We start from the raw sequence: 25,238 nt of genomic DNA, 5'->3' as shown, positions 1-25,238 counted from the left end.
TTTATAGATGCAGATCGATCATGCAGTCGATCATGATGTATAGTTTATCATCATACTGAGTGCAAACCCGTTCATATATTGTTGCTTAGTCTGGTATTTTGAAAAAGGGGAAAGTGTAAGAATTCTGTGTTTAGACGGATCTGTGTGTCCACGGGCCATTAGCTAACCACTGGCCTGACTATCCCCTGACTCAGTGAAAGCAGCAGTGTGTCAGGGTCGAACTCAGTCACTATTAGTGTATAATATACAGTACAGCTGCATACAGTGCAGCATGTTCCCTGTAGAGGAGGAGGGTGGAAGTGAGGACGGACTCAGTCACCGTTCTCTCTGCAACAGTCCATCTCCTGCTGCATTAGCAGAAAGCCAAAGGCAGATAGAGCACGCATCTCCTCTTCAGAATCACTCCTTCTGACAACTTAATATATACACTGAGGCAGGGATGACCAGCCTGAGAGTCGGCAAGTTTCATTGCAATCAAAGACTTCGCTGGAGGTTTTCACTGATCAGCTCCTCCTCTGTGGCTGACAGTGCTAATCAGTGACATCTCCCGCTACATAGTTTTTGATTGCAATGATAGCCCGGAGGCTCTCAAACTTCCCTTTGCATTTGACACTCCAATCCTTCACCAGAGTCACGTTGATATATTGAAAAGTGCTAAAGAAATTAAGCTTCTTGTTTTTTCTTGTGGTGTGGTCCTTTTATTGCACTTACCCAGCAGACAGTATCGAGCTTAACATTTATTTGTGGAGAAAAAGCTTGTTCCGAAAGTAGTGACGTACTTTTTCACTCCGTAATGTGTGCCTTTCTAAACTGTTACAAATCACAGTTGCAAGAATAAAAGCTTTTCCAATCTGCTTTTCTAATCTGACATCATAAGGTCACGATTTGTTTAGGTTTTGGCACAACAAATATTTGGTTGAAGTTCGGGAAAGATTGTGGTTTGGGTTACAATTACTACTTAGTTACAGTTGGAGCCTCATTGGCTGTCATAGTAAACAATAACCACTTGGTTAGGGGAAGACAGTGGTCTTTTCACAGAAAATAGAGCCAAAGGGTTTGAGTCATTATCTGTATTGCCCTTAAACAAAATCTATTCTGAACTTATTTTCAGGAGTTCATGGCGTCAACAAAACAGACAGAAATGCAAATACTCATGAAGCCAATAGAGATATTCAAGATGCACATAATACCTTGAATAAACCAATGAAGGCATTTTTGCTAAGTAAATGATTGTCTTTAAATCAGATGTGGGTTATGGCAAGGAACATTATTTGTCCAATCTTTCATTTATATATACCATAAGTGCTTTGTCACTCGACAACTGGCTTTATGTAAAACCTTACTGCTACAAGTGCTCTACTTGTTTATTAAAAGTCCATAACCTTCATTGATGTTGATCCAAGTCCACGCATATACATATTAATGAGTTTTGTAACGAGACTACAGTATATATATTTTAAGGCCTCTTTTAGCTTCAAGTGTCTTTTTTTTCTTTTTCTAATTTGTTAATGGTTCATTTTATTCTAATTGCTCTACAGTGCTCAATGGGGCTGACAATCAGGTATCTCCATATTTAGGTATATAAACTGAACCATTAGCTGCTGACAGTGTTGAGCATCACCACCACATTTTCACCATTAATACATTTTAGTACAAAAATGTTTGTTTTAGCCGAAAGAGAATGACAGTTTAATCATAATTTATACACGAGGCAATGCAGAGAGACAAAGCACATTATAGTATACAATGTTCCAGCAGGTGAAGGAACAACAGCCAGTGTATAATTGTTGCGCTGGTTGTTGTACAGAATCTTTACGCACGCACGCACGCACGCACACACACACACACACACACACACACACACACACGGCTGCTAATCACAGCTTGGTACAGGTAGTGAGACATTGGGACTGCTGGTGATTGAGCCTCCCTGGTGGATTGGAAGCAGGAATCTGACAGACTCAGATAAAAAGGCTGTTTGGAGTTGCCTGCAGCATCAAACAGCATCAGCCCCCCCTCCTCCCCTCCCGCTCCCTCCCTCTTCTCCTCCCCGCCATCACCTCCCCTCTCTTCATTTTTCCCTCTTTTGGTTTACTCTGTTGCCATGGCTACGCCCAGCCAGAGCCGTCACGTTGCGGAGGAACCTGTCAGGGCGCCGCGCTCAGATCACCTGACGCGGGGTCGTCTCCGCCGGCGGCCTCTTTCACACGGCGTCATCGTTCAATTTGGCTTTGATAAAGTCTGCGTTCGGTGGCGCGCCGCCGCTGAGAAGCGCAGTCGGCCCATTTTGTAGAGAACGTTGAGCTCGTCGGCAATTTTACCGACCCGGTGTTTTGGAGAAGACCCCCCCCCCTCCCCGAACAGCAGAGAGAAAAAACAACACGTAAATGCATCTCTCCTATCCAATTTCCACATCTGTGAAGAGAGTCTGTAGTCGAAGCAGCGTGATTTGAGTGGACGATGGGACAAAATTACCTGTTGGGAGTCACGCTGAGGGGACGGGAGTGTGTGGAGGGGGCTTTTCTCCATAATTGGGAATAGCAGCAGGTCTGATACAAGACTGATTTAAAAACCCACTTAAAGCTGAATTCCCCCAGTAAACATTTTGCGAGAAAACATATTAGCTACTGTTGCGGATGCTGTGCTTTTCATAATACGCTGCAACAACAAAAAGTCGTCACCTTTTTCAGCTAGGCGGTCCAGTTCGCTGCCATGTGGCTCTGTATGCTGCCAGAGTATTGTGGAGATGGAGGGGAACGTACATACGCTGAATGTATGGATTGCGCTGAAGGGTGAAATGTAAGCTGACATTGGAAACAAACAGCTGACAGATTTGCATCTCCTGCTGTTTGTTTCCGCCTTTCAGTATGAATGAATGAATTAGAGAGAGGAGAGGGGGGGGAGGATGCAAGTTTGCTGAAGGTGATGAGAGGATGGATGGATGTGGAGAGAAGGGGAGAATGAGCAATGTCGTGATCAAGAGACGCGGGGACACAGAGAGGGAGATGAATGGGGGCTGAGAGCAGGAAAATTGGACAGGAGGCGGGGAGTGAATGAAGATAGAGAATGGCTCGAGATATCAGGAGACAGAGATTGTGAGCTATGTGCAGGTAATAAACAAGGCAGAAATAGATAGATATCTCCAGAGAGGAAAAAGAGAAAGTGTGTGATTGCGCGCATGGGGAAGAGGGGTTGGGGTTGAGGGATCAGAAAAGAGCAAAAAGAGCGGGAAAGAAAGAGAAGACGGGAAAGCAAAGGAAAGAAAGCTGGAGAGAGTGTGAATAATGACACAAGCAGGAACGATTTGGATGAACATGCTGTACTTAGACTAACTTGGCCAGCTGAGATGATGTGTATCCCTGCTAAGCTCTCCTTTAGGCAGGCTTAGATCTCATCAACTCACTCCAGGTTGGCACCGGCTTCAAATGCTGCTGCGGAGCCCTGGATTAACTATACAGCCGTCACTCAGACACTTAAACAGGGGTCTGGAGAGGCTTATCCTACACCGCACTCCACACCCACCCACAACCGGCACATGCGTCCGTCTTCAAAGCTATTCACGAGAAGACTTCATCTTAACGATATCTCCCGTCGTTGCCTACGGTCATGTTAATTGTGCCATGATTTTAAAAGGGGTTAAATGAGCATATCCCTCTCCTCCTCCCTCCCTTTTCCTTCCCCTCTATCTTATTCCAGGCCTACGAACGAGTGTTTCTTTTTTCATTCTGGTACTCTTCCAGATCGGCTTCTGCCAAATCGCGCCTCCACTCAACCCCCCTCCCACCCTCTCCTTCCTTGCTTCTCTCCCTCCCTGTCTCTGGCTGGATCTCAGGCTCTCATATTTGGAGGCCCTTCAATCGATATGGGCTGTCTGTGATTGGGTTGCCTCGCGTGATTCATTTCTGTAACCTTGGTGATGGTTTGATGTGGAGGCTGCACCCATGTCCATATTATGACTCAGTGAGCGCGTGTGGAGAGAAGAGGCTGGTCAGGAGAGGTATCGATTGGTCCTTCACTCTCCTTTCCCTCTTTGCTCTCCCCTCTTTCTTTATCCATCTTTTTCTCGCTTACCGTATAGCCTTGATAGTTTGGCCATAATTTGAAATGACTTTGTGTTCTCAAGAAATGATTATTTAACCCTAAATGTTCCCTTGGGTGTTAATGTTTATCTGTTTTTTTTTTCTCCCTCCCTTCTCTGCCTCTTCCTCTCTGTCTTTTTCTCTCCATCATCTACTTCCCATCTTTCTCTCTCTCCTTCCAGAATTCAATCAGACACAATCTGTCCCTGCACAGCCGCTTCATCCGGGTGCAAAATGAAGGGACGGGGAAGAGTTCGTGGTGGATGCTGAACCCAGAAGGAGGGAAGATGGGGAAAGGACCCAGACGGCGGGCGGCCTCTATAGACAACGGCAACCGCTACCTGAAGACCAAGGGTCGCATCAGCCGAAAGAGAGCAGGAGCCATGGGCCTCGGACGGGGACCAGGTCAGAGGGCTGGACCCACGATGCAAGACTCCCCGGAGCACGGCAGTCCAGCAGGGAAAGGAGGTGTGGGCATGGGGGGTGAGGAGTATGACACCTGGACGGATCTCCATTCCCGCACCTCCTCCTCTGCCTCCACACTGAGTGGCTGCCTGTCCCCGATCCTTGCTGAGGCTGAGGCTGACGAACCGGAGGAAGGTGGACTGTCCTGTTCGGCCTCCCCTCGACTGTACCCCAGCCCCTCCAGCACACGCTCCCCAGCCCTGGGCACTGGAGGCCACTGCCCGACTGTGGAGCTGCCCCAGCTGACTGACTTGACAGGGGCCATCAGTCTAGATGAAAGTGGCTACCCCCAGCCACAGCAAATCAAATGCAACGGTTATCCCTACGTGCCTGCGCCCAAGGCAGAGGGCTCCTACTGTGGGCCCATGTACGGACAGCCATCCATGAGCATGCTCCGGCATCATACTCTCATGGAGACCATCCAGGAGAACAAGCCAGTCAGCTTCCAGCGCCCGATGAGGGGCTACTCAGAGAACAACGCCCTGCAGAGTCTTCTTACTGGAGGCCCTCCGTACTGCAACAAAGAGACAGTGTTGGGCCAGGGTCGAGAAACACACACACTTATGACACCGGGGACCAATGGCATTCACAGCCAGCACAGCCACAATCAGAACCGCAACCACAATCACAGCCAGGAGCATGCTCACAATCCCAGCCTACACAATGGCCATGGCTCAGTCCATGACCAGAACACGACACACCATCAGAACCACAATCAGGGTCACAAACACCAAGCCAGCCTCGACTACAGCCACAGCCACAAGCCCCTACCTGCCCACGACTACAGTTCGAGTCACGAGCACAGTCACAGTAACAAAGTAAACGCCAGCCATGATCACAACCCTCGCTCCAGCCAGAGTCACATGCACAACCACAACCCCCATAACCCTATGCACAGTGGGCCTCACCCCCATGCCCTCTCCCCAAGGGTTAGCACTGACATCCTGCAGCCCTACAGCCTCAAGACCTCGAACCACTACGGGCCCCGACCACACCTCCCAACCTCGCCGTCCCTGCCGCCCAACCCCGCCGGCGTCATGGACGTTCCCCAGGACCCCTGCCGCTTGGCGTCCGCGCCTCAACCCCGTCACCAGCCTTACCCCGGAGCCCACCATCAGGGTATGACTGACTCCTGGCACGGCTACTACCACAACAACCACCAGCCGGGGAACGCTGGTTACCAGGGGCCACAGCACAACTCCCACAGTAGAATGGCTGCCAACCTGGAGATGGAGAACGTTCCCAATAGTCTGGACTGTGACGTAGACTCCATCCTGCTCAATGACTTTATGGACACAGAGAGCATGGACTTCAACTTTGACGGCTCTCTGTCCCAAGGCATGGGGATGGGGATGGGCATGAGCTTGGGGGCGTTTGCTTGCCCTCCACCAGCACACAGCCACCAGAGCTGGGTACCAGGGTGAACCCAGGCCCAAGGGGTTTGGATAGACACATGACCGGAAAGCTCACCCACTGGGCCAGGCTGCTGGTGGGCTGTACCCTTGGACTGACTGACTGTGATTCTGTTTCTCTGAGACTGTAGAACAAAATATGTACTGTCATTTTGTTTCCTGAGGACTCCATACACCCCTACACCCTGTTTATAAAGCCTCCTGTCTCCATATTGAACCTGCCCCCAATGAGCCCAGTCCTAATGCTTGTTCATGCCCTTCATCTTTTTTTCTTCTTTTTTTTATGGTCTCCACCCAATCTCGTACTGCCTGTCCTAAGCTCTCAAGCACTTTACATCCATCCTATCCATACAGATGCAGTAACACAAAGACCAGGTGAAGTCGCGTTGTGTGTTGGCTTAAGTTTAATGTATGCAATCCACTTTACAGTATTATCTCCTTCTACAAAGGAGGTGTTGTTTTTGACTTGAGAACATGATCAAACAGCTGCATAAATATCTTTCAATGTAGAGGTGCGCTCAGATTGGGGTTTAAAAGCAGGAAGGCTTTGGAGAAAAACAGGAGTTTTTTAGAAGAAGAGGGAGTCACAAATAAAGGCATGGAGGGATAGAAAGGAAGGGAGCGCCATGGTCAGTAAGACTTCTCTCCCTGGTGGACAGTGGTGTTTCCTGTTTGGTTCAGTACAAGAGGACAGTCATACATCAGGCAACCATCAGTCCCACTCCAACATGCAACATCCCGTCTTTAATCTCCAAAGTAATGCCAGAGTGATGCATCGCTATTGCAAATCTAATGCGCCACTCTTTTTTCAAGCCCCCCACCTCTCTATCCTCAACTCCGGACACACCGGCTTAATGTGTTTTGGCGAAAGTGATGATTAAAGTCACTCTGTACTAAATGGGGGAGGGATTGAAAAGGGTGGCGTTGAGGAGGGGGTGGGGGGGCATTGATGGGCGATGATAGGAAAGGAGAAATGCAAATATTCCCTTCGTGCCGCTTCCTCTCCATTTTCTGGATTTATGTAGCTTTCCCCGTAATGAAATAAGCAACGATCAGAGACTGCTGTAGATCCCGAGGAGCTCTCTGATTGGCCTGCACCGGGCTGCCTCAGCGTGGCTCCTTCACCGGCTGACCCCAGAACAGCTTACCGAGCAGCTGTGGTCAGGCCTGGATGTTGATGGAGCTGCCGTTCTCAGACCCCAGTCAACCTTGTCTAATTCACTAACACCCAGGTTCAAGCCCACTATGTGCTTTTACTCCTGCGAATTGCGAACTGATGAACAGCGTCAGCAGATTACTATTTGGAGCTATCTCCTCTTCCCAGGCTCCCTCCTATCACGGCGCCCCATCCCGAGGTTACTCGGAGGGTAAACAAGAGTAATTAACCGCCAAACAAGATGGATGATTTATGCAAGTGCGTGTATTCGCTCATCGGCACAAAGTCATAATTCTCTCTCTCCCGCCAAGAACAAGGAGGGCGATTTTTGAGAGACGATGCCGAGCGACAAGGTAAAGCGTCTGGCAAGCGGTGTGCTTACTTATAGCGTCCTTCAAGTCCTTCAAGCGTTCCCTTTACAAGCGCTCCCTGCCCCATCCTGACCATAGCTTTACTTTGCTGTCGTCTTTTCTTGTGCTCGTTCTGTGATTGTGCAGTTGTCTGTCCTGTTTCAATACAGCATGGATAAAAGCTTTTGTGTACATTTTATTTTGTTCATTCCCAGAGGGGAAACAGGCAAAAAGGGGGCATTTGCCAAACCCTTGTCCTGGCACCTGTCCCACTCAAGATAGAGAAAATAGGAGCAAGAGAGAGAAGAAAGGTAGATACTGAACGGGAGGGAGGGAGCGACATGAGTAGGCAGGGTCTGTGAGACTGAGAGAGATTTTCCAGCTCGGTAGCTTTCTGTAGAATTGGCTGTTTGAATCAGGCCAAATGTCAAGTGCTACTCAGCCAGCTCCAGCGAGCTTTGACCAAAAAGCCACTTCTCCCTCCTGATCAAGGACAATGATGGGTATTTCCATACACTTTTCTTTAGCGTTCTTCTTTTCTTTTCACGAGTTAAGATGGCCCATTGTTGTAACCCAACTGTAATTTGTTCTCTGGACTGTGTGCACTTGTGTGTCAAGCTTCTCGTGGGTGTGCGAGTGTGTGCGCGTGTGTGTAGCACAGTGATGTACAAGAAATGATTTAGGGAATATTGTTGAGAACTAACATGCCCTGGTATTGTCCATGCCTGGATGAGTGCCGCATACATAATATATACAGTTTATATTTATTGGTTAGGGAGATGGGTCTATGGAGGACCGCTCAGACCCCTCTCTGCTTCGTCTTCTTGATGACGAAGAGGCAGAATGCTATTTCAGTTTGACTTCATTTTCATTCTGTACATAATCTATATTGAGAAAATTGTATTATAATTTTTTTGCAAATATCAATTTCTTTTCTAAAATGATGTATCTGCTCATCTGGTGACCGTAAAATAAATAATTAAAAACAAAAACGAATTTAGGTGTTTTTTTTCTGTGTCTGTTATTTGTATACACAATCACATGTGTAGTGTTGTCAGGTGGAAACCTTGGATCTCCTGCATAGGAAGTCTTAAAGAATTTTGTTAGACCCACATAAACGAGTCAATTTTCGGCCCAACATCCAAAATCCCAAAGTTCCCAACAATCTGTCATTTGACCCAACATTTGAAAAAGGAAAAACCTTCAAGGTAGTAACCCCCGTAAGTGCATCAGAGGGATCCTGCTTCCTGGATGGCTGGACATATGACAGGTGTCATATATTGTGTGTATAGAGAGATATAGCAATAATACAACAATATGGAGAATCAGAATTACAGTATTAGGTCAATTAAGTGTAAACATATATGAAGAATGGGTAACACACTCCTTAGCATTAGTAAAGCATGAATAAACACTTAATTCATCATTTATAAAGCATTGTTCCACCATGAATACTCATTAATAACTCATAAGTATGCAATTCATAAACAGTTATAGATGTTTTATTCTTGATTAATAAGCTTGACTTATGGGTTTCATGATTAGGTTTTCATACTTTATAAATGATGGATCCCCATTTGTAAATGAATTAATACATATATTGCAAACCAATTATTAAGGACTTATAGATGATGCACTAATGGTTAACATGTGCTTTATAAACATGTTTTAATACTGCAATTCATGATTAATTCAGGTAGTTACTAGTTGCTAGTTAAGTATTAATTCAAGTATTTTGCGTGACCTCATCTAAAGTGAGGACTACATGCTTTACAAACCCTTTAAGAAGTCTGCAAACTGTGATTGATGTTGACGGCAGAAAGTTTGGGTGGTGATTTGACTGTTTAATAAATACTCTGACGAATCTCAAGGTTTGTTCACACCCTGATCGTCGGATTGCTTTTGTTTCGTGCCCCGTCTGACTTTCTGATGAGTGATGAGCCCTCGTTCCTGGTTCTTAGCAATCAACGTAATGAGCAGAGTTTTACTATTACCAATAGAAATTATGTCCCGGACTACAAAATAAGAACATGAAAATCACCAGTGGCGAGGTTTTCACATTCACATAGGAGCTCATAAGTCATACAGTTAACATCAGTATGGAAACATATCAAGATGTATCATTAGCTGCACGTGTGGGGGTGTATGCGTATGTTTGTGTGTGTACATGAGGCCTGTGTGGTTATATATATGTATATATATGTGTGTGTGTGTGTGTGTGTGTGTGTGTGTATATATATATATGTATATATATATATATATATATATATATATATATATATATATATATATATATATATATATATATGTGTGTGTATATATATATATATATATATATATATATATATATATATGGGAGCTCATGCTGAGAGTATATCATCTGTATTTGAGCCTACGTGTATGCATGTTGCTGCATGTTCTTGTTTGTGTGAGTATAGGACATATCTGTGTGTGTGTGTGTGTGTGTGTAATGTTTTTCAGGGTATTCATATGCCTTTTTGTTTTATGTGTGCACATGTGTGCTTATCAGAATGTGTTTGATGAAGTGTTTAACACACCACTGTATTACCCTATATCTCTCTGTTTTGTGACTGCCTAAGTGTGTGTGTGTGTGTTTTGGTGTGTGTGCCTAGTCTAGCGCCTGTGTGATAAGGCTCGTTAGCAACTCGATGCCATGCCACAGCTGTGTCTGTCCCAGCGGAGGCTTCCTCACTGAGGGACTGACTTGCATCTGCACCGCCACACTGCTGCCCCCCCCCCCCCCCCCCCCCCCGCCCACACACACACACACGGCTGTGTCCTCGTCGCCCCCTCACCTCCATTGCTGTGTGTGTGTGTGGCTTGAGCCTGCATGGAGAGAGTTAAAGTAATACATGGTTAGTTAGCAACAGCTCACCTGACAAGATGGCTGATCCTTGTACACCTGGGAAGATGGCGGCAGACACACACACACACACACACACACACACACACACACACACACACACACACACACACACAGTCAGAAACCAATAACAGCTCTCCATCATCCCCAGCTCCTGCCGTTGTATAAAACATGCCTCTCGGATGCTAGTTAGTTCATCTGGTAGAGAGAGCAAGGTTAGTGCGAGACAGAATGCATAATAAGGACGGGCTCCTGCTGCACTCCATGCAAATGTGAAGCCTGACGTGTCAGAGCTGTGATGGATCTGTTCTGACAGACACGGTGACAGCCCGGTGACAGCAACTTAAAAACCTACACCCCCTTCTCTTTCTCCCTCTCTCCCTCCTCATATATATTTACAACAGAAGCACCTTAATGCACTCGTTCTCCCGAACGCCCCGTGTTCCTCTGCATCTAGTTCACAGACGTCCCCGTATTTCAAAGGGTAAGGGATTGTGTGATCTGACAAAGGTTGTAGGCTGATATGCGAGCTCTGGTGTACGGTGCGGTATAATGTGTAGGCTCTGTCACTAAATATAAGTAAAACCACTCAAATCCACTGAATCCCAGGAAACCGCTCTGACTAGTAATCAATCAATCCAATGATAAATAATTAAAAAAAACATTTGATTAACAGTTTTTTTAACTTTCCGTAATAATTGTATCGAATGTATAGAATCTGTATTATTAATGCACGAACAATAAATCTATTCCATTTCGTTGTAACAATGATACTTAATGACTTGATGTTGTATTAGCATCTTATTGTCTGCCTCCCTCTGTTATCCCTGTGAAATAAGCCGATGACCTAACAATCACGGAGATCCTGATGGGGTCTCTCGCAGGCCTGATTCAGAAGGCCTTAGATTCTGTGGTTAAGGATAGAGCAAACTAGTGGTTTGGTAATTAGTGACAGGAGAGAAGACAGCACCCCCTCTCCTCCCTTTCCAACAGTGTCTGGATGAAACATCAGTTGAGTCTTCCAGAGTTCAGATATCAAGGATCCAAGGATCCATCACCTTAATGTTCTCCATCTACAACAAGAACTGGGTGAATGAAGGCCAGGTACATTTTGAGTGTGCTGACAAAAGGCCTCTGAGGAGCTGTGAGGGTACAAAAATGTCTTCTTCTCCTCCATCCCTGAAGGAAAGGCATGATGAGGCCACCCTGCTCACTCTCACCAACATACTCAAGGACAGTTTATAAACTCTTCCATGTATGACCTATTTAGTTTGTGCTCTTGATTTCATGCTTTTTACTTTTAATGTTGATTTCCGTTTTTGTTCGGCGCATTCAGGATTCACCGTTTTGCATATATTAATGCAAATTTTCCTGCAAGATTATGGTAATGGAGTAACAATGTTAGTTTGTCGAAATTGAGGTGATATACTGGAACCAACACTTCTTACTGACCGCCCACACAGATGTTTCACCAAATCTCATTTCAGGACCAACATCCTCAATCAGTACCAAAATATCATGCCGCGTTCAGGAAAAGTAACTAAAGGACAAGTTGGAGGCGAAGAACACCGTCTCGTCTTTCTCATCAGGACACGTCATGCAATGGCCTCCCCAAACAAGGTAGGCCGGCATCAAATAACGAACCATTTTCAATGTGCATTTGTAGTTTGTTAAACTAAAAAGGTATTGTTCCTTTGGTTATTTTTACACTTTAATATACCTTGTGCATTATTCTATAATGGTGGTCAAACTGTGCTCCAGTCTTTGTATATAATGTGTGCTGCAATCTTAATGGACACCTGCCAACTAATCCAAAATGTCTTTCATTGTCACGGCATGAAAGATTCAATGAGCAGAAAGACAACACTATTTGTCTCAACCTATAAAGCAGACTAATTCAATAAAAAAAATACAATACAATTTATGCATGTTTCCACAGTGACACTTTTCTTTCCGTACTTAATGTTTAACTTGTCATCCACAAAGGATGTTAAGTGTAACACTGGCGGTCAGCGGACACAGTTGCGTGTCGAGATCCATTACCAGTGGCCTCCTGACCCCATGCAGCTCCCAGAGAGACACGGGGACGGTCTGATGGGACTTCCTGTTGGAGAGTGCGTTGCAGTGCGCTCACGGCTGCGGTTTATTACAGCAGAGCCTCCCCAGGGATGCAGCTGATGGCGAACATCAAAGCTGCGCCTGGTGTATTAGAACAGCGAGAATGTGGGTGGAGGTCATCTCCAATGAATTCAGCCTCATATATGGGACAAACGCCTTCAGCACGTTGCATGAATGCTCATTATCAATTCATGGAGCACTGAACACTCCCGGTTTCTCTTCAAATTCTCTTCCCCCCCCCCCTTGTCTTTAAAGGGAGCTAAGCTTTTTTTTTTCTTTCTTTTTTGAGCATGAATTTCAACAATTCAAACTTCCGCTCAATGACAAGCTACGAGTCCCACGCTGGAAAAAGGTCCCATGTGTTTGAAGCATCTAGGCCGCTCCATCTTTTTGATCAGCAGCTCGGCTGTGAATTCTGCAGATCAGAAAGTGGATCAGAGGCTCCCCGGGGACCGCCATTTACGCCTGCCACCAGCGGAGGATAGAGAACGTAATTAAGAGTTTGTTAAGATGCCCAAATTCCTTCTCATTTCCACCCGCCTCCCTCCATCAGCCTCCCATCCCTCCTCCTCCTGCTCCCAGTAGCTCTGATCTCGCCACAGATTAAACCTCTCATTCCCCGAGAAGACAGAGCCATGGAGGGGAGCTGCATCTCCAGCCACACAGGCTGATTATCTTAAAGAGTAATTAGTGAGTGTGACAATCTCAGAGACGGAGCGCTGTGTCGACATGATGGAGACGGATTATTCTGACTGGGGTGTACACAGGCCCCTCTGAAAGGCACAAGAAAGAGGAGTGCATGCGTTGCATGTGTGTTAATTATCAGTGTCACTCACTCTTTATGTGTCTTTATGTGCTTGTTAGTAATTACTGTTCATGTATGTGTATGTATCAGTGGCAACCAGTCAGTCAGCGAGCAACTTCAAACCTTCGCAAGGCAACAATTATCCCCCTCAATGAGATGCAGCTCAGGCTTAATGCGTACTGTGTGAGATTTGACACTGAATGCTAATGGATCTGGAAGTTGATTGTTACTTTTGTGGGGGAGGGAGAAGACTTAAACTGATTGTTCCTGCGTAGAAATATGTCTGGGTCAGTCAGTTTGAGATTTCATATTTTATTAACATTATTGGTCTTATCCACAGGTAGACAAAGACAAAGGAAATTAGCATAGCACACATGTAGGCAAAGAAGGCTTAAAATACCTTGTTTCAGCGTAGGAACGTCTTTTTTTATTGCATTGTTCCTCATCCTTCCTTCCGACTTGCTCTCAATATTAAAAATAATAGTTAAATAAAGGAATTTAGAATCAGTAACAGGCTAATTGAAAGAAGAGCTATTAAAAATGAATTAACTTTAATGTGCACATGAGTTGGAGAGATATGTGAGGAGTCTTTGGTAATAAGACCCCATTGTGACATATAGATATTTTACGGGGGTAGTCGTGCCATGATCTGTACATTAATATACCCTTGATGGAGTCCAGACATTGGTGGTGAAAGAGTGAAGGGCAAAAATAGCTAAACATTTGGATGTATGTGATCAGGAGCTGGTTGTGTCGAAAAAACTTGCTGGTATGCTACAGTGAATACCTGTTTAGTACTTACTAAGAACTCGGGTAAAACATTCATGAATAGCTGGTCCAAATACACCCGGGAGGGAACTTCCTGATGAGCTTACTGGAGGGATCCATTGGGCATCTGGTCATGATGGAGGTGAAGACCCAAAATGACAGAAAAAAATAAAACATTAGTCGTGGACAAATCCGGTTGGTTGAACTGCAAACAGTGAAGCCCTCAGTCAGCTGGTTGTGTTGGAAGCGAAAAAGGAAAATCTATATTGAGCGTGAACATGAGAGGGGTCTTTCCGATTTAACTTTTGTTTTGCTTCATAAGCAGCTAATTTATTATACAGTTACTTACATACTTTATTACTTTGTTAAAAAAGCTCTCCCTGAGATCAATGCTCGTACTTTTTATATTGAAGAAACGAAGGGTGTGCTCATGTTCTAGTTTTTAGCTAATGACATTTAAAGGCTCGTCTTTAATGAGATGTTATTGACAGTAGTCTGCTAAAAGAAAAAGAAAATCTATTTGTCCAGTTATTACTGCCTGGTCCGCCTGCTGTGTGCACCTTCTCATTGGTATTCAGCCTTTGCTGCCTTACATGTGACAATTGCCATAATCCTCACACAACACCTTTACTTCACTCACAGAGATTATCTCTCTATTTACAAAGTAAAGTATTAAGATTTAGATTGGGAGGATTTAGAATATCTAGAAGCGACGTGAGGGGATTCAGAAAGAACATGCATATTGGACATTTTCATAGTACTCAGGTACATTTCAGGAGGAAACATTACTGTAATAATCCTCTGCTCCTTGTTTCATATATCCATGTTTAGTGCTTCCTGTTATTTTCTCACCTCTCCTCTTGTTTCAGATCATCTCACTTCCTTGTCTGTGTGTTTTCCCACCTGCTTTGATTGCCTGCCCCGCCCTGATTAGTTTCACCTGTCCCTCGTTTGTCCTGCAGCCGCCTCCCCTCCTGCTCACCTGATCCCACTTCCCTTGATCACTACAAGCCCAGGTTCTTTGTTTCTAGCTAGTTCATCTCTTCACATAGTGTTGTGTTCTCTTCCCCTCCATTAACTGCACTTTTTTTTTAAATAATAGTCAAAAAATGTGTACATTATTTAGGAATCACTGCAAAATCCCATAATAATCTGAGCTGCTTCAATTGAAAGCAAACTTCAATACTCTGAATTGAATATTCGGCCAACAGAATAATACTTGCTCATATTAGATATATTTAGGGAATAGCATTCTGAGAAACAACATGGGCATATTTTATTATTTTACTTTATTTCCTCCTCTCTTCATATAAACTTCTCTCCCTCTTTCAGCTAAACTCATTTAGGCCTAAAATAAATCCTTATATGCATCAAAGCTCTTGGATGAAGGCTGGGACACGGTCTTATGAGGTAAGACACATGCACAGTACATCTGGAGCTGCGATGTTGGACGGTTTCAGCAGACAGCGCCAGAAATAAAGGATTGGTTGCGTTCGACCTGACAGAACTTTTGGGATTCGCTCGAATGGATGTAGCATCAGATACACAATAAAATATTTACAAATAGAAAGCATTTTGTTTACAATCTCTTATTAAAGATCTTTTCAATAGTTTCAACCTGGAAACATCGGATGGAAGAATCATAGTTTTTTTTGCCGATGCTGGTTTTCAACGCCATTTGCTCAAAGGGCTTTTATGAAACTAAGAGATTAGAATTACACTTTCCTCAGGTTTACTTTTGTTTGTATTTCCCTGTTAACCTACATGACGGACCTTCAGTTTCATTTGGACTTTTAATATATTTCAACAGTAAATCATTGATGGTCTGCTATCTCATCTGCGTTTGAGTCCGACCCTGCAACACCTATGACTGTAACAATTCAATGTTCTGCTCTCTTACATTTAATTTAATCTGGTAAGTATATCATCATCACCATTTAAAAAAAACAAAACAAACATAATGCTGCTTAAAGCATAATCAGCAATACAAAAAATACCTACACCTCATTGCAATAATTATGATCCAATAATATAATCTATTATAACATAAACCTCTGAAAAAGACATTCGGCTTAGTGGGTACTTTTATACTTTGAACTGTGGTATTGCTACTTTTACTTATGTAAATAATTAGCATACTCCTGCCACCACTCCCCTAAGGGTACTGCATTTAAAAAGCATGCCATTATATCTTTAATTGAACAATCCAAGTGTGTATAAAACTGAAGAAAAAAAAACACACTACTGTATATAGAACCATCAAGAAAGCAGCTCTCCACCATCATGCTGCTGGTTGTCTTTTTTCCCATTTCACTGTCATGCCGCGGTGTGTAACTGCATGTTGTTTAATTGCGTGTGTATAATTTCTTGGTCTGTAACGCACACTGAACTGTGCGATCCCACTTCTGCCCCTGGGACGTTTTCTTGTTGACTCCATGTTGAGATGCCAAAACAAGCAGGAGGGAAAACAGATCAATGAAACACCATATCAGATGATGGAAAAGCTGCGAGAGAGGAGTGTTAGCGGAGAGGAGTGAAGATCAAACTGGGCAAACAAGAGTGACATCATCACCTCTCGCAACAACCATCGCAGCACAGATTCTGATGGTGGTTCGCTCATCATCCAGCTTTAAAGTGATAATAAATCTCAGATCTTTGAGATCCAAGTATATACGGGTGTAAATCCATTTGATCTCTCATATCTTCTTAAAGCTATACTCTCTTTTTACTAACTGATTAGATGGAGCTGTAATTCAACCTGTAGCCATGTGGAAGCTGGACTGTATTTGGTGACACCTGTGTTTACTGGTAACGGAAATGTTAAAAAAAAAGTCTTATTAAAAAACAACGTGTATCAGAATCTACACATCCTGAGCTGCTATAGAAAATTAGTTACTGCATCATAATAATGATGGAGGCTAAACAAGACATATGACTCTGACCCCCAGGATAATTTCCTACTGGTCACTACCCTGCACATCCTTTCATACTTCATATTTAAATGCACGTCACTTTCACATTACACTTGTTTAAAGCTTAAAGTACTGTCATCTGTTTGTCTGTGCACTTTATTTTAATTGTATATGTAATTGTAAATGTAATATGCTCCAATTGTATTGATTGTTTAATGTTATGCTCCTCCCGCCATGACAAATTCCTTGTATGTGAAAACATACGTGGCAATAAATGGTTCTGATTCTGATATACATATTGTACGGTCAGGTGCGCAGATGTATTTTATACAAGGAGAAATTGAATACAAAGTCCATAAAGAGACGTGCAAAATGAGGACTTGAAAATATTCAACTTGAGGGAAAAAATTGCACATAACCTTCAGCTTCATGGATCTACTTTATAAACATTCAGAGGAGTTTCTGATTTAAGTCGACCACAAACACAGTCGGTGCTTTAATTGCTCTCGCTCCATACGGTTGATACTGTTTGCAGGAAAAAAAATACGGACTGTGCGGTTTAGTGGTCAAGTTTGAGAGAATAATGTGGGGCCAAAAATCATCTTCTCTGAACACACCTCTAAACTGAACTGTGTGCTTCCTCTGAATCCCTTGTGTGTGGAGCGGTAGTCTCTACCAGTAACATAAAGAATACTCCATACAGAGGCAATTAGAGAATGTAAATATATGCTCTGCCTCAACATATACAAATTCCAACCTTGAACAGTATTAATCCTCCAAAACAAAACAAAAAGCAATTGCAAAAGAACTGAAATGCAAGCGCAACACTCATCTTAGCTCTGATATAGTCTGAGAAAAAGAGATGCTATAGTCTCTCACTGTTGACTGTTTGGTGCTCAGTGAACAGTATATCTATCAGCACATCGGTGTGCTTTACTTTTTCCCATTTCTTTAGAATAAGTAGAAGTGACACCAAAAGGAGCTCCTTCAACACTTCATCCCGAGCACAGCTCATATTGTGTGACTGATCTCTGGGAAAACGCCTCAACAAGCACTTAGCACCAAAGATGAGGACCAGAACTAACAAAGAATGAGAGTCACACTTTTTCTTATCAGACTCATAATTCACAGTGTGTGCGACACACTGTATGTGTGTTTAGCAAACTGAGGTTTGCAACTCGAACATACAAAACAATGAATGCTGATGAATGAGTTGTTCTCCATCCCAACATGAATAACACTGGATGTGTGTGAGGAAACCAGCACTATCAGACTGAGCCCGAGAAGCCGACGGAGAGCAGAAGGAGTGTTGGATTGGATGGCAGGTACATTACATCTATCAGAGGAATCATCTCCCCCAAAACACTGTCCGCCTCCAGACTCGGCGTTCTCATTTTTTTTGAAAGAGGGGGCAATTCTCTGCAATTCCCAAGGTGTCAGCCGCCGCTATCATATCACAGCCCCGCCATCCAGCTCTGGCTAGCTTGAAACGGAGGGAGTGATGTTGAGCCAGGCGATAGACATCTCATTACACTTTCATATGCTGCTAACCGCCGCAGGTTGGCTGGCCGGTCAAAGCGGAGCCGAACACAGCTTCATTGATTCAGACGGCCGCTCTGCTCTTCACGCCCAGAGGCAGGTGCTTCACTCCTTTTCCACCCACGTTAATTAATTTCCCGACGTGTCACTCCTCGTCATTCCCCCGCAGTACCGTCCTGTGGCTGTACTTTTATCAAATGGCGAGATGTTTGACACTAAGACGGCCCCGCCCCCGAGCGTCTCCTCATGCGTGGCCGGGGTTTGACCCGGCGTGGCGTCAGCCAGAGTGCACATGACATGACAGTGTCTCTCTGTCTCGAACCCCAACACTGGAGTCTTTCTTTCCCTGGCGCACTGGTCCCCACAGCAGGCCGGGCATATGGCTGACATGCATCGCCCGGGGGTTACGCCTGGGGGCTGGCGTCCCTTCTTCTGTCGGGCCTCGGCTCCCCGGAGAAGCAGGTGGTGCCAGATAACAGCTGCCGTCTGCAGCAGGATTGGTCTTTCCTCACATGTACCCTTAAATTCCCACTGTTGCCCAGTGCGACCAGTACACCGAGCGCGCCAGTGGTTTCCAGCCGTGTGCCAAGGAGGCCCAAGGGTTCTCTCTCAATATGCCTTCTTGTTCATTTGCGTCTTCAGTCACATGTTTAATGTCCGTACTGGTGCCATCAAATGAGCTCATGGTCACAGTTTAATATGAATGTCCCTCTGTTCACAAATTGGTTAGTGGAAATGTTCTGATAGTTGTGTTTTTTTACTGACTGAACCCATAGTTGTGTTTTTCATCTACTCTTGTTCCTTCACGTGGCATTAAAGCGCAGAAAACGTCTCTATTAGATGGATTTCTAATTTTGTACACATTCATTTCCCACAGATGATGATTGGCACTGACTTTGGAGACCTCCTGACGTTTCCTCTCTCATTTTCTGTGAGGTTGACACGATGGTTTTTAATGAAATGTCCTGTCAACTATTCAATCTGAGGACGTGACATTGGGTATCGATGTTCATGGTCCCCTCAGGATGAACCTACTGACTTTTATGACCTCCGACCCTTCATCCAGTCTCAAAAAGAGCTGCGAGCATTGCTGTAGACTCTAAATATTATAAGGAGTAACATGACATACACTATGTCACTGTTCTCATGAGTAACTACTAAGTATGCTTCACTTTCCATGTGCTCAACCAAAACGCACAAGTTCCATTTTTAAGGCAGAATATCTCTCATCTTATATATATGATTAAGTTTAATAGTTTTCATTTGTTAACGGGTGTATACAATTTAAATTAAAAGGTAGTAGAGTCCCTCAGTAAGATAAATTAAACAACAGATAAACTAAAACAGGTTTGCCTTGAAGTCAGGCTTTTACACCGATTCTTGTATCACTGTTTTGTAATTGTTAAAAACAGAGATTTGCTGATTTTTAATCTGAAAATTAAAAAGTTCTAAATATACCTCAAAGCAAAAGAAAGTCCATCTCAGACTGCAGCGATGTTCTCTTGGTTTGGTCTCTTTAGAGGAACCGTCTCCTCAGGAATACATGTTTCAACTTCTCACCGCCTTGAGGTCACCTCCGGAGTTGTGAAACAACATGAGTTTATTTTAAGTGATGACTTTCTCCTCTGTGGATTTCTCTGATTGTGAGTGCTGTCACTGTCGTGAGCGGTAACAGTGAGGCCCTGCTGACGCCTGGATCTCAGTGGGACCCGGCGGAGGACTCAGACCCAGCCGGCGCTGCCACAGACGGGTCATCGGAGGTAGCATCCGCACTGCCTCACTACCTCTGATCCGCTCTGACAACAAGCCTGCCATTTGGCTGACAGGCCTCCTCTGTATTTAGTTGGTGCAGACCAGTTGTTTCCGACTCCAGTGTGGTTCAACTGGCCATAAGCACACAGTAATCACACGCAGGCTTTTGGCGAGATGGAGGTTTTAGTGTGCTTGGTGTGACTGATCTGACAGACTGCAGAGAGCACTGTATAATGTCTCACACGTTTGTTTTAACTCATTGTGTACTTGCTTCTAAAGCTGTTCCAACCACTATTTTCATATTGATGGAGCAAACGAATTGAATTCAAATGTTGCTCTGTGTCGGCTTTTTGCTCCATGCAACTGCATGCCAATACAGACTGGAAGGGAGATCATGTCGATGTTGATTTTAAAGCAGGGAAGCAGCGATAGCTAGGCTATACTAAGCCCGGCTGCTGGTCACCTAGACATAGAAACAGTCGTTAACATTCAGAAAAAAACACAAACAGTGACATTATTGTGGATGGAAATACACAAATTAGATAATACATGTTCGTAGTTAGCTCAAGTTAAAGGTGTTGGTAGTTAAACTAGGCCAGGCTGATGCTGTGCTCCCACTATGAGCAACACAGCAGCAGACAACTGAGGTCATTCTCTTTAGAAGCACAATCTCCTCTTGGCTGCAGCTTTATATAATATATACGTGATTCTTTTTCTCATCAGGGTATTTCCCAGAAGTTTAACTTTGTAAATAGAATTGTAAAATTTGCAAATGTACCAAAACGAAAGTTGATTTCCAGATCTGTTAGGAACTTCTACCTGCATCGGGCAAAACTTGAGGCATGAAGTATTTCTACGATCAGCTCAAAACAGTTTTATACCACGTCTCAATATCAAATTCAGAGAAGCGTGTTTGTTTGTACTTTGAACTTGACCTCCTCTCGCACCAGGCTGGAGGAAAAAAAGTTATAGATTGAGACACCATCCCCCCCAAGTAAAGAGGATCTTCTCCCAATTTCTCCAACCGGTGATCGGAAAGACTTCTTCCATGTGGCGTCTCTTGATAAATTACAGCGTGCTTGGAGTTTTTGTGTAAGACCCTGTGAAATATGTAGATGTGACAAACCAAGAGTGCATGCCCTGCTTCAGGCCAAAGCAAACAGACTTTATGTTTGCAAACACCTTTTAAAGAGAGAGAGAGGCCATTACCAGGCCACAGTGACCTGGAGCAAACCTCTCTCTCTTTATCTCTCTCGGTCGCTCCGCAGACACACTGGTACTAATTGAAAGTGCTGTGAAATATAGATGAACACAGGAAGCAAGCAGGCTGCTCCTTCCCTTTCCTCTCTTGCATCCTCCATCTCGTCTCTCATCCCTCTTTATCCTTTTATCTCTTTATCTGCCTCTCCTCGTGAGGTCAGATTGGTCTCTCTCACTGTGTATCTCTCTCCTCCGCTCTCTTTATCGCTCTCTAACTCGGTTCATCGTGCATCTAGACGGGTCAGGGATCAAAACTGGGGACACAATGAAGTCAAAGTTCTTCAAACAAGCAATACATTATGGCAATGCTACTCTAAAAGTCAGCCTAAAGAATGTGGAAATCCAAAGAAAATATTACCCCTGTGTGTGTGTGTGTGTGTGTGTGTGTGTCATTGAAATAGAATGATGGTCAAACGGAAGTTGAACCGTTTTCCATGGTCATTCAGGGATATGTATTTGCTGTTACGGTTAAAACACACGTCAGTGTCACACACACACTTTTGCTCCGCCGCTAAGACGGCTGCTGGAGGAAGTCACAGACACACACACACACACACACACACACACACACACACACACGCCCAGCTTTTCTTACAACATCACTTTCCTTTACTACAGTACTTTGTGTGATGCTCCAATCGACTGTCTCTTAGGAAAGTGTTTCCCGAACATTTACAGCGTTTGATCCTTTCCTTTTCTGACCCCATATCGCGTGTCCATAAGTTCTAATCGGTTCAGTCCGAGAGGGATTTTGTCTCCTCACACAGATGGATATGAAAACTACTTTTAACCTTGAAGCAACACACTTCTATAGAACTCAGAAGAAGGAAGCAAAGGTTTGAGGAAGAGCTCCTCTCCTCTGGATGTTGGCTGACAGTAAGTCGACATGTTTCAGGAGATTTCTGTGGATAAAGGAAACAGAAGACAAAAGTAGGATCCGGAAACAAATATGGGAATTACTTAGTGAAAGGTTACAACCTGTGGGTTTAGGGGAAGCTGCGACTGGTAGCACGGCACACGCACACACACACACACACACACACACACACACACACACACACACACACACGGAACCCAAGGTTACCAGGCCTGCAGGGGCTCACTCAGTTCCAAGAAAATGTCTCTTAGCGTCAGCGCTTTAGCTTCATGGCTGCCTCATGCAGACACACACGCACAAACACACTCCCTGACTCACACACACACACACACACACACACACACACACACAGAAACACACACACACACACACACACACACACACACAGCCTGTTTGTTGCTGCTGCTGCATGATCATTTGATATCTGTATAAGCTAATGTTCTGTGTCTGTGATGGGAAAAAAAAGAAGCTTGTTTGTGTGTTTGTGCGCGAGTGTTTTCAGTTGATCCCACTGAAAGTCACCTCTGATAGCCATTATACACCCACGCGCTAAAATATCCCTCAATTTCTCTTACCCCCTACCAGCTCACTCCCCCACAACGCACACTAAGCAGACATGGTTTGTTGCTGTGTTTCTCTGATTTGCACGGGATTTACAACGGTGCCACGGCCATGTTAATGGGGTGGCGTCTGCTGGTGGATCTTAAGCACAGCAGTGCGCCATAGTCGAGGTTCGAGTTTAGTTTGGGAATCAAAAAGTGACTCTGACCATCAATCAGTGTTTTCCCAACACATATCGTGAGATCTCTTTGGCATTGAAGTCACGGTGTGGCTTTGTGTGATGGTGAATTTATGCACGCGCATTTTCCCTTGCTTTTGAGCGCTGGCGTCCGCGGCCGTGATTTGAGCGCGCAATTACGGAGTGAGTCTGTGTCCACCTTTTTTTATTTGTATGTGTGTGAGTTGCATGAGGCTTTAAATCACCTCTGTGCCTTTGCTGCCTCTCAGTCTGTGTTCTGTGATAGATCCTGACAAGCTGCTGTCTGAATTATTGATTCTCTGATCTGAAATTTTGATGCTTAGCCTGAGGGCTGGATTAACCTGCCGACAGCACCACCGTCTCCCCACAGAGGTAACCACAGCACAGACGCACACATACACATGCATATTCATGTACACGTATGTGAACACACACACACACACACACAAGACACCAGTTGAGGTGGTGGACTCTCCTCTTGGCAGAGCTGCAGATTACGTGCAGCCTCCCACCCACAGATATAAGCAGGCTGATTTTCACTCGGTCCTCTGTTCATTTGTCCTCCTGATCCCCATGAATGCTCCGGGTGGGCGGGTCCCATGGGTGGGGGATATTCAGAGCATCATTGGATTCAATTCTTCCTGAGATTGCAACTCCCTGAGGCAGTGTTAGCTGGATCACCTATTCATGGGAAACAAATGGATAATTTATTTCATATAAAGCATTATGGAGAGAAAGTCAAATAAAGACATTCAGCAAAAAAAAAACATTTGGTTACAGGGTTATAGAGTTTTATTTATGAATCCGTGGTGGGGAAAGAACCTCCACCAAAACAAAATATCATATGACGCTGTGCAAAGTGAGACGTGTCGCTAGTGATAACCCCTTCAGAGAAATATGGCCGCACTCTGCACCCATCAGCTCAATGGGACATTTTTGAATTTCTCAGCTAATCATTTGGGTTTCGTGGCCCGGAACTTTACAGTTTTAAAGCGCTCTCGTCAACCTCGTTTAAGGCAGGCAGCGGTTTCAGGGAAAAGCTACAAACCCACTGTCAACTTTACTTGCCATGCACCAACCAGCAGAAATACATATTTAGCAACTAAAAAGTTGATGGATGCAAAAACAGAGTAATGCAATTGTTTCTTTTCAGCCTAATATAACTGCCCCAAAACAATAGTTACAACCATGACCGCACGAAAGTATCTGGACTGCGCCCCAAAAAAATTGTCACTGCTTTAAAGAATTTGTTTTGGGAAACATGCTTTAATACTTTCCGTCAGAAGCTTAATAAGGAAAGATTGATATCTCACGTCTGTGTGTTGTTTAGCCCAACTTAAATCCGGACAAAGCTAATTAGCTCTTTCAGTGTTTCGTATGCCAAGGAAGGATAATCACCTCCCAGCTCCACACTTAACATGCGTACGAGTGCAGTGTCGATCATCCTACCCTTGAAAATAATCTAAAAAACTATACTTTTAACAAATCTATGCACACACATTTATATGACATTTGTTACATAACTAACAGAGATTTGATAGCTTTTCATGTCTGTTATTTATTCTTCATAGTTTAAATATTGGGAACCAAAACTGAATTTATCTTTGTGAGTTTTTAGATGCAAAGCCGCCCCATGAACCTGGCGACTCACTCGCTTACTCACACACACGCACATTGACCCCCTCGTCACCTGCTGGTGAGTGGGTGAGTCCAACAGCCCACTGCACTGCATGTGTCGACAAAGACAAACATTTGTTAAATGACAATTATACAGAAGGAGCGAGGCAAAATATATATATATATATATGTGTTTCTGCACCCCCAACATTGCTCTTTTTCCCCCAATTATTTCCCTTTTTGTATTAATGCACTTAATATTGTTCAAGCTCTTCCTAATAGGAGCTGATGCAGTGCAGTACAGCATATCGGTGATGCCAGGCAAAGTTTCTGCTCAATTTGGCTGAATTGGATTGCCTAAAGTGGACAAAAAGATTGTATTGAGGTGTTTTAAGATGGGCTTAAGTTAATTTCTTAATAAGAACTAATGAACAACAGTGTTTCTTTTTCTTGATGATTGGTGTTTCACGTCTAAGACACTGTG

At 44.1% G+C, this 25,238-nt stretch overlaps 1 protein-coding gene across 1 annotated transcript in view; it reads left to right on the top strand.

Moving 5' to 3' along the window:
* Window positions 1-5,968, top strand: part of foxo6b (forkhead box O6 b) — a gene marked incomplete at both ends in the record, with an annotated part of 33,821 nt that extends 27,853 nt beyond the window's left edge. Inside the window, one exon of the mRNA XM_079232098.1 lies at window positions 4,262-5,968. Coding sequence (XP_079088224.1) covers window positions 4,262-5,968 — 1,707 coding nt within the window. The remainder of the gene's footprint in view (window positions 1-4,261) is intronic.
* Window positions 5,969-25,238: the final 19,270 nt, after the last annotated feature.

The sequence above is a fragment of the Taurulus bubalis genome, assembly GCF_910589615.1.
Source record: "Taurulus bubalis genome assembly, chromosome: 16".
Taxonomy (NCBI): Eukaryota; Metazoa; Chordata; class Actinopteri; order Perciformes; family Cottidae; genus Taurulus; species Taurulus bubalis.
This window is presented reverse-complemented; position numbering and strand designations above follow the sequence as displayed.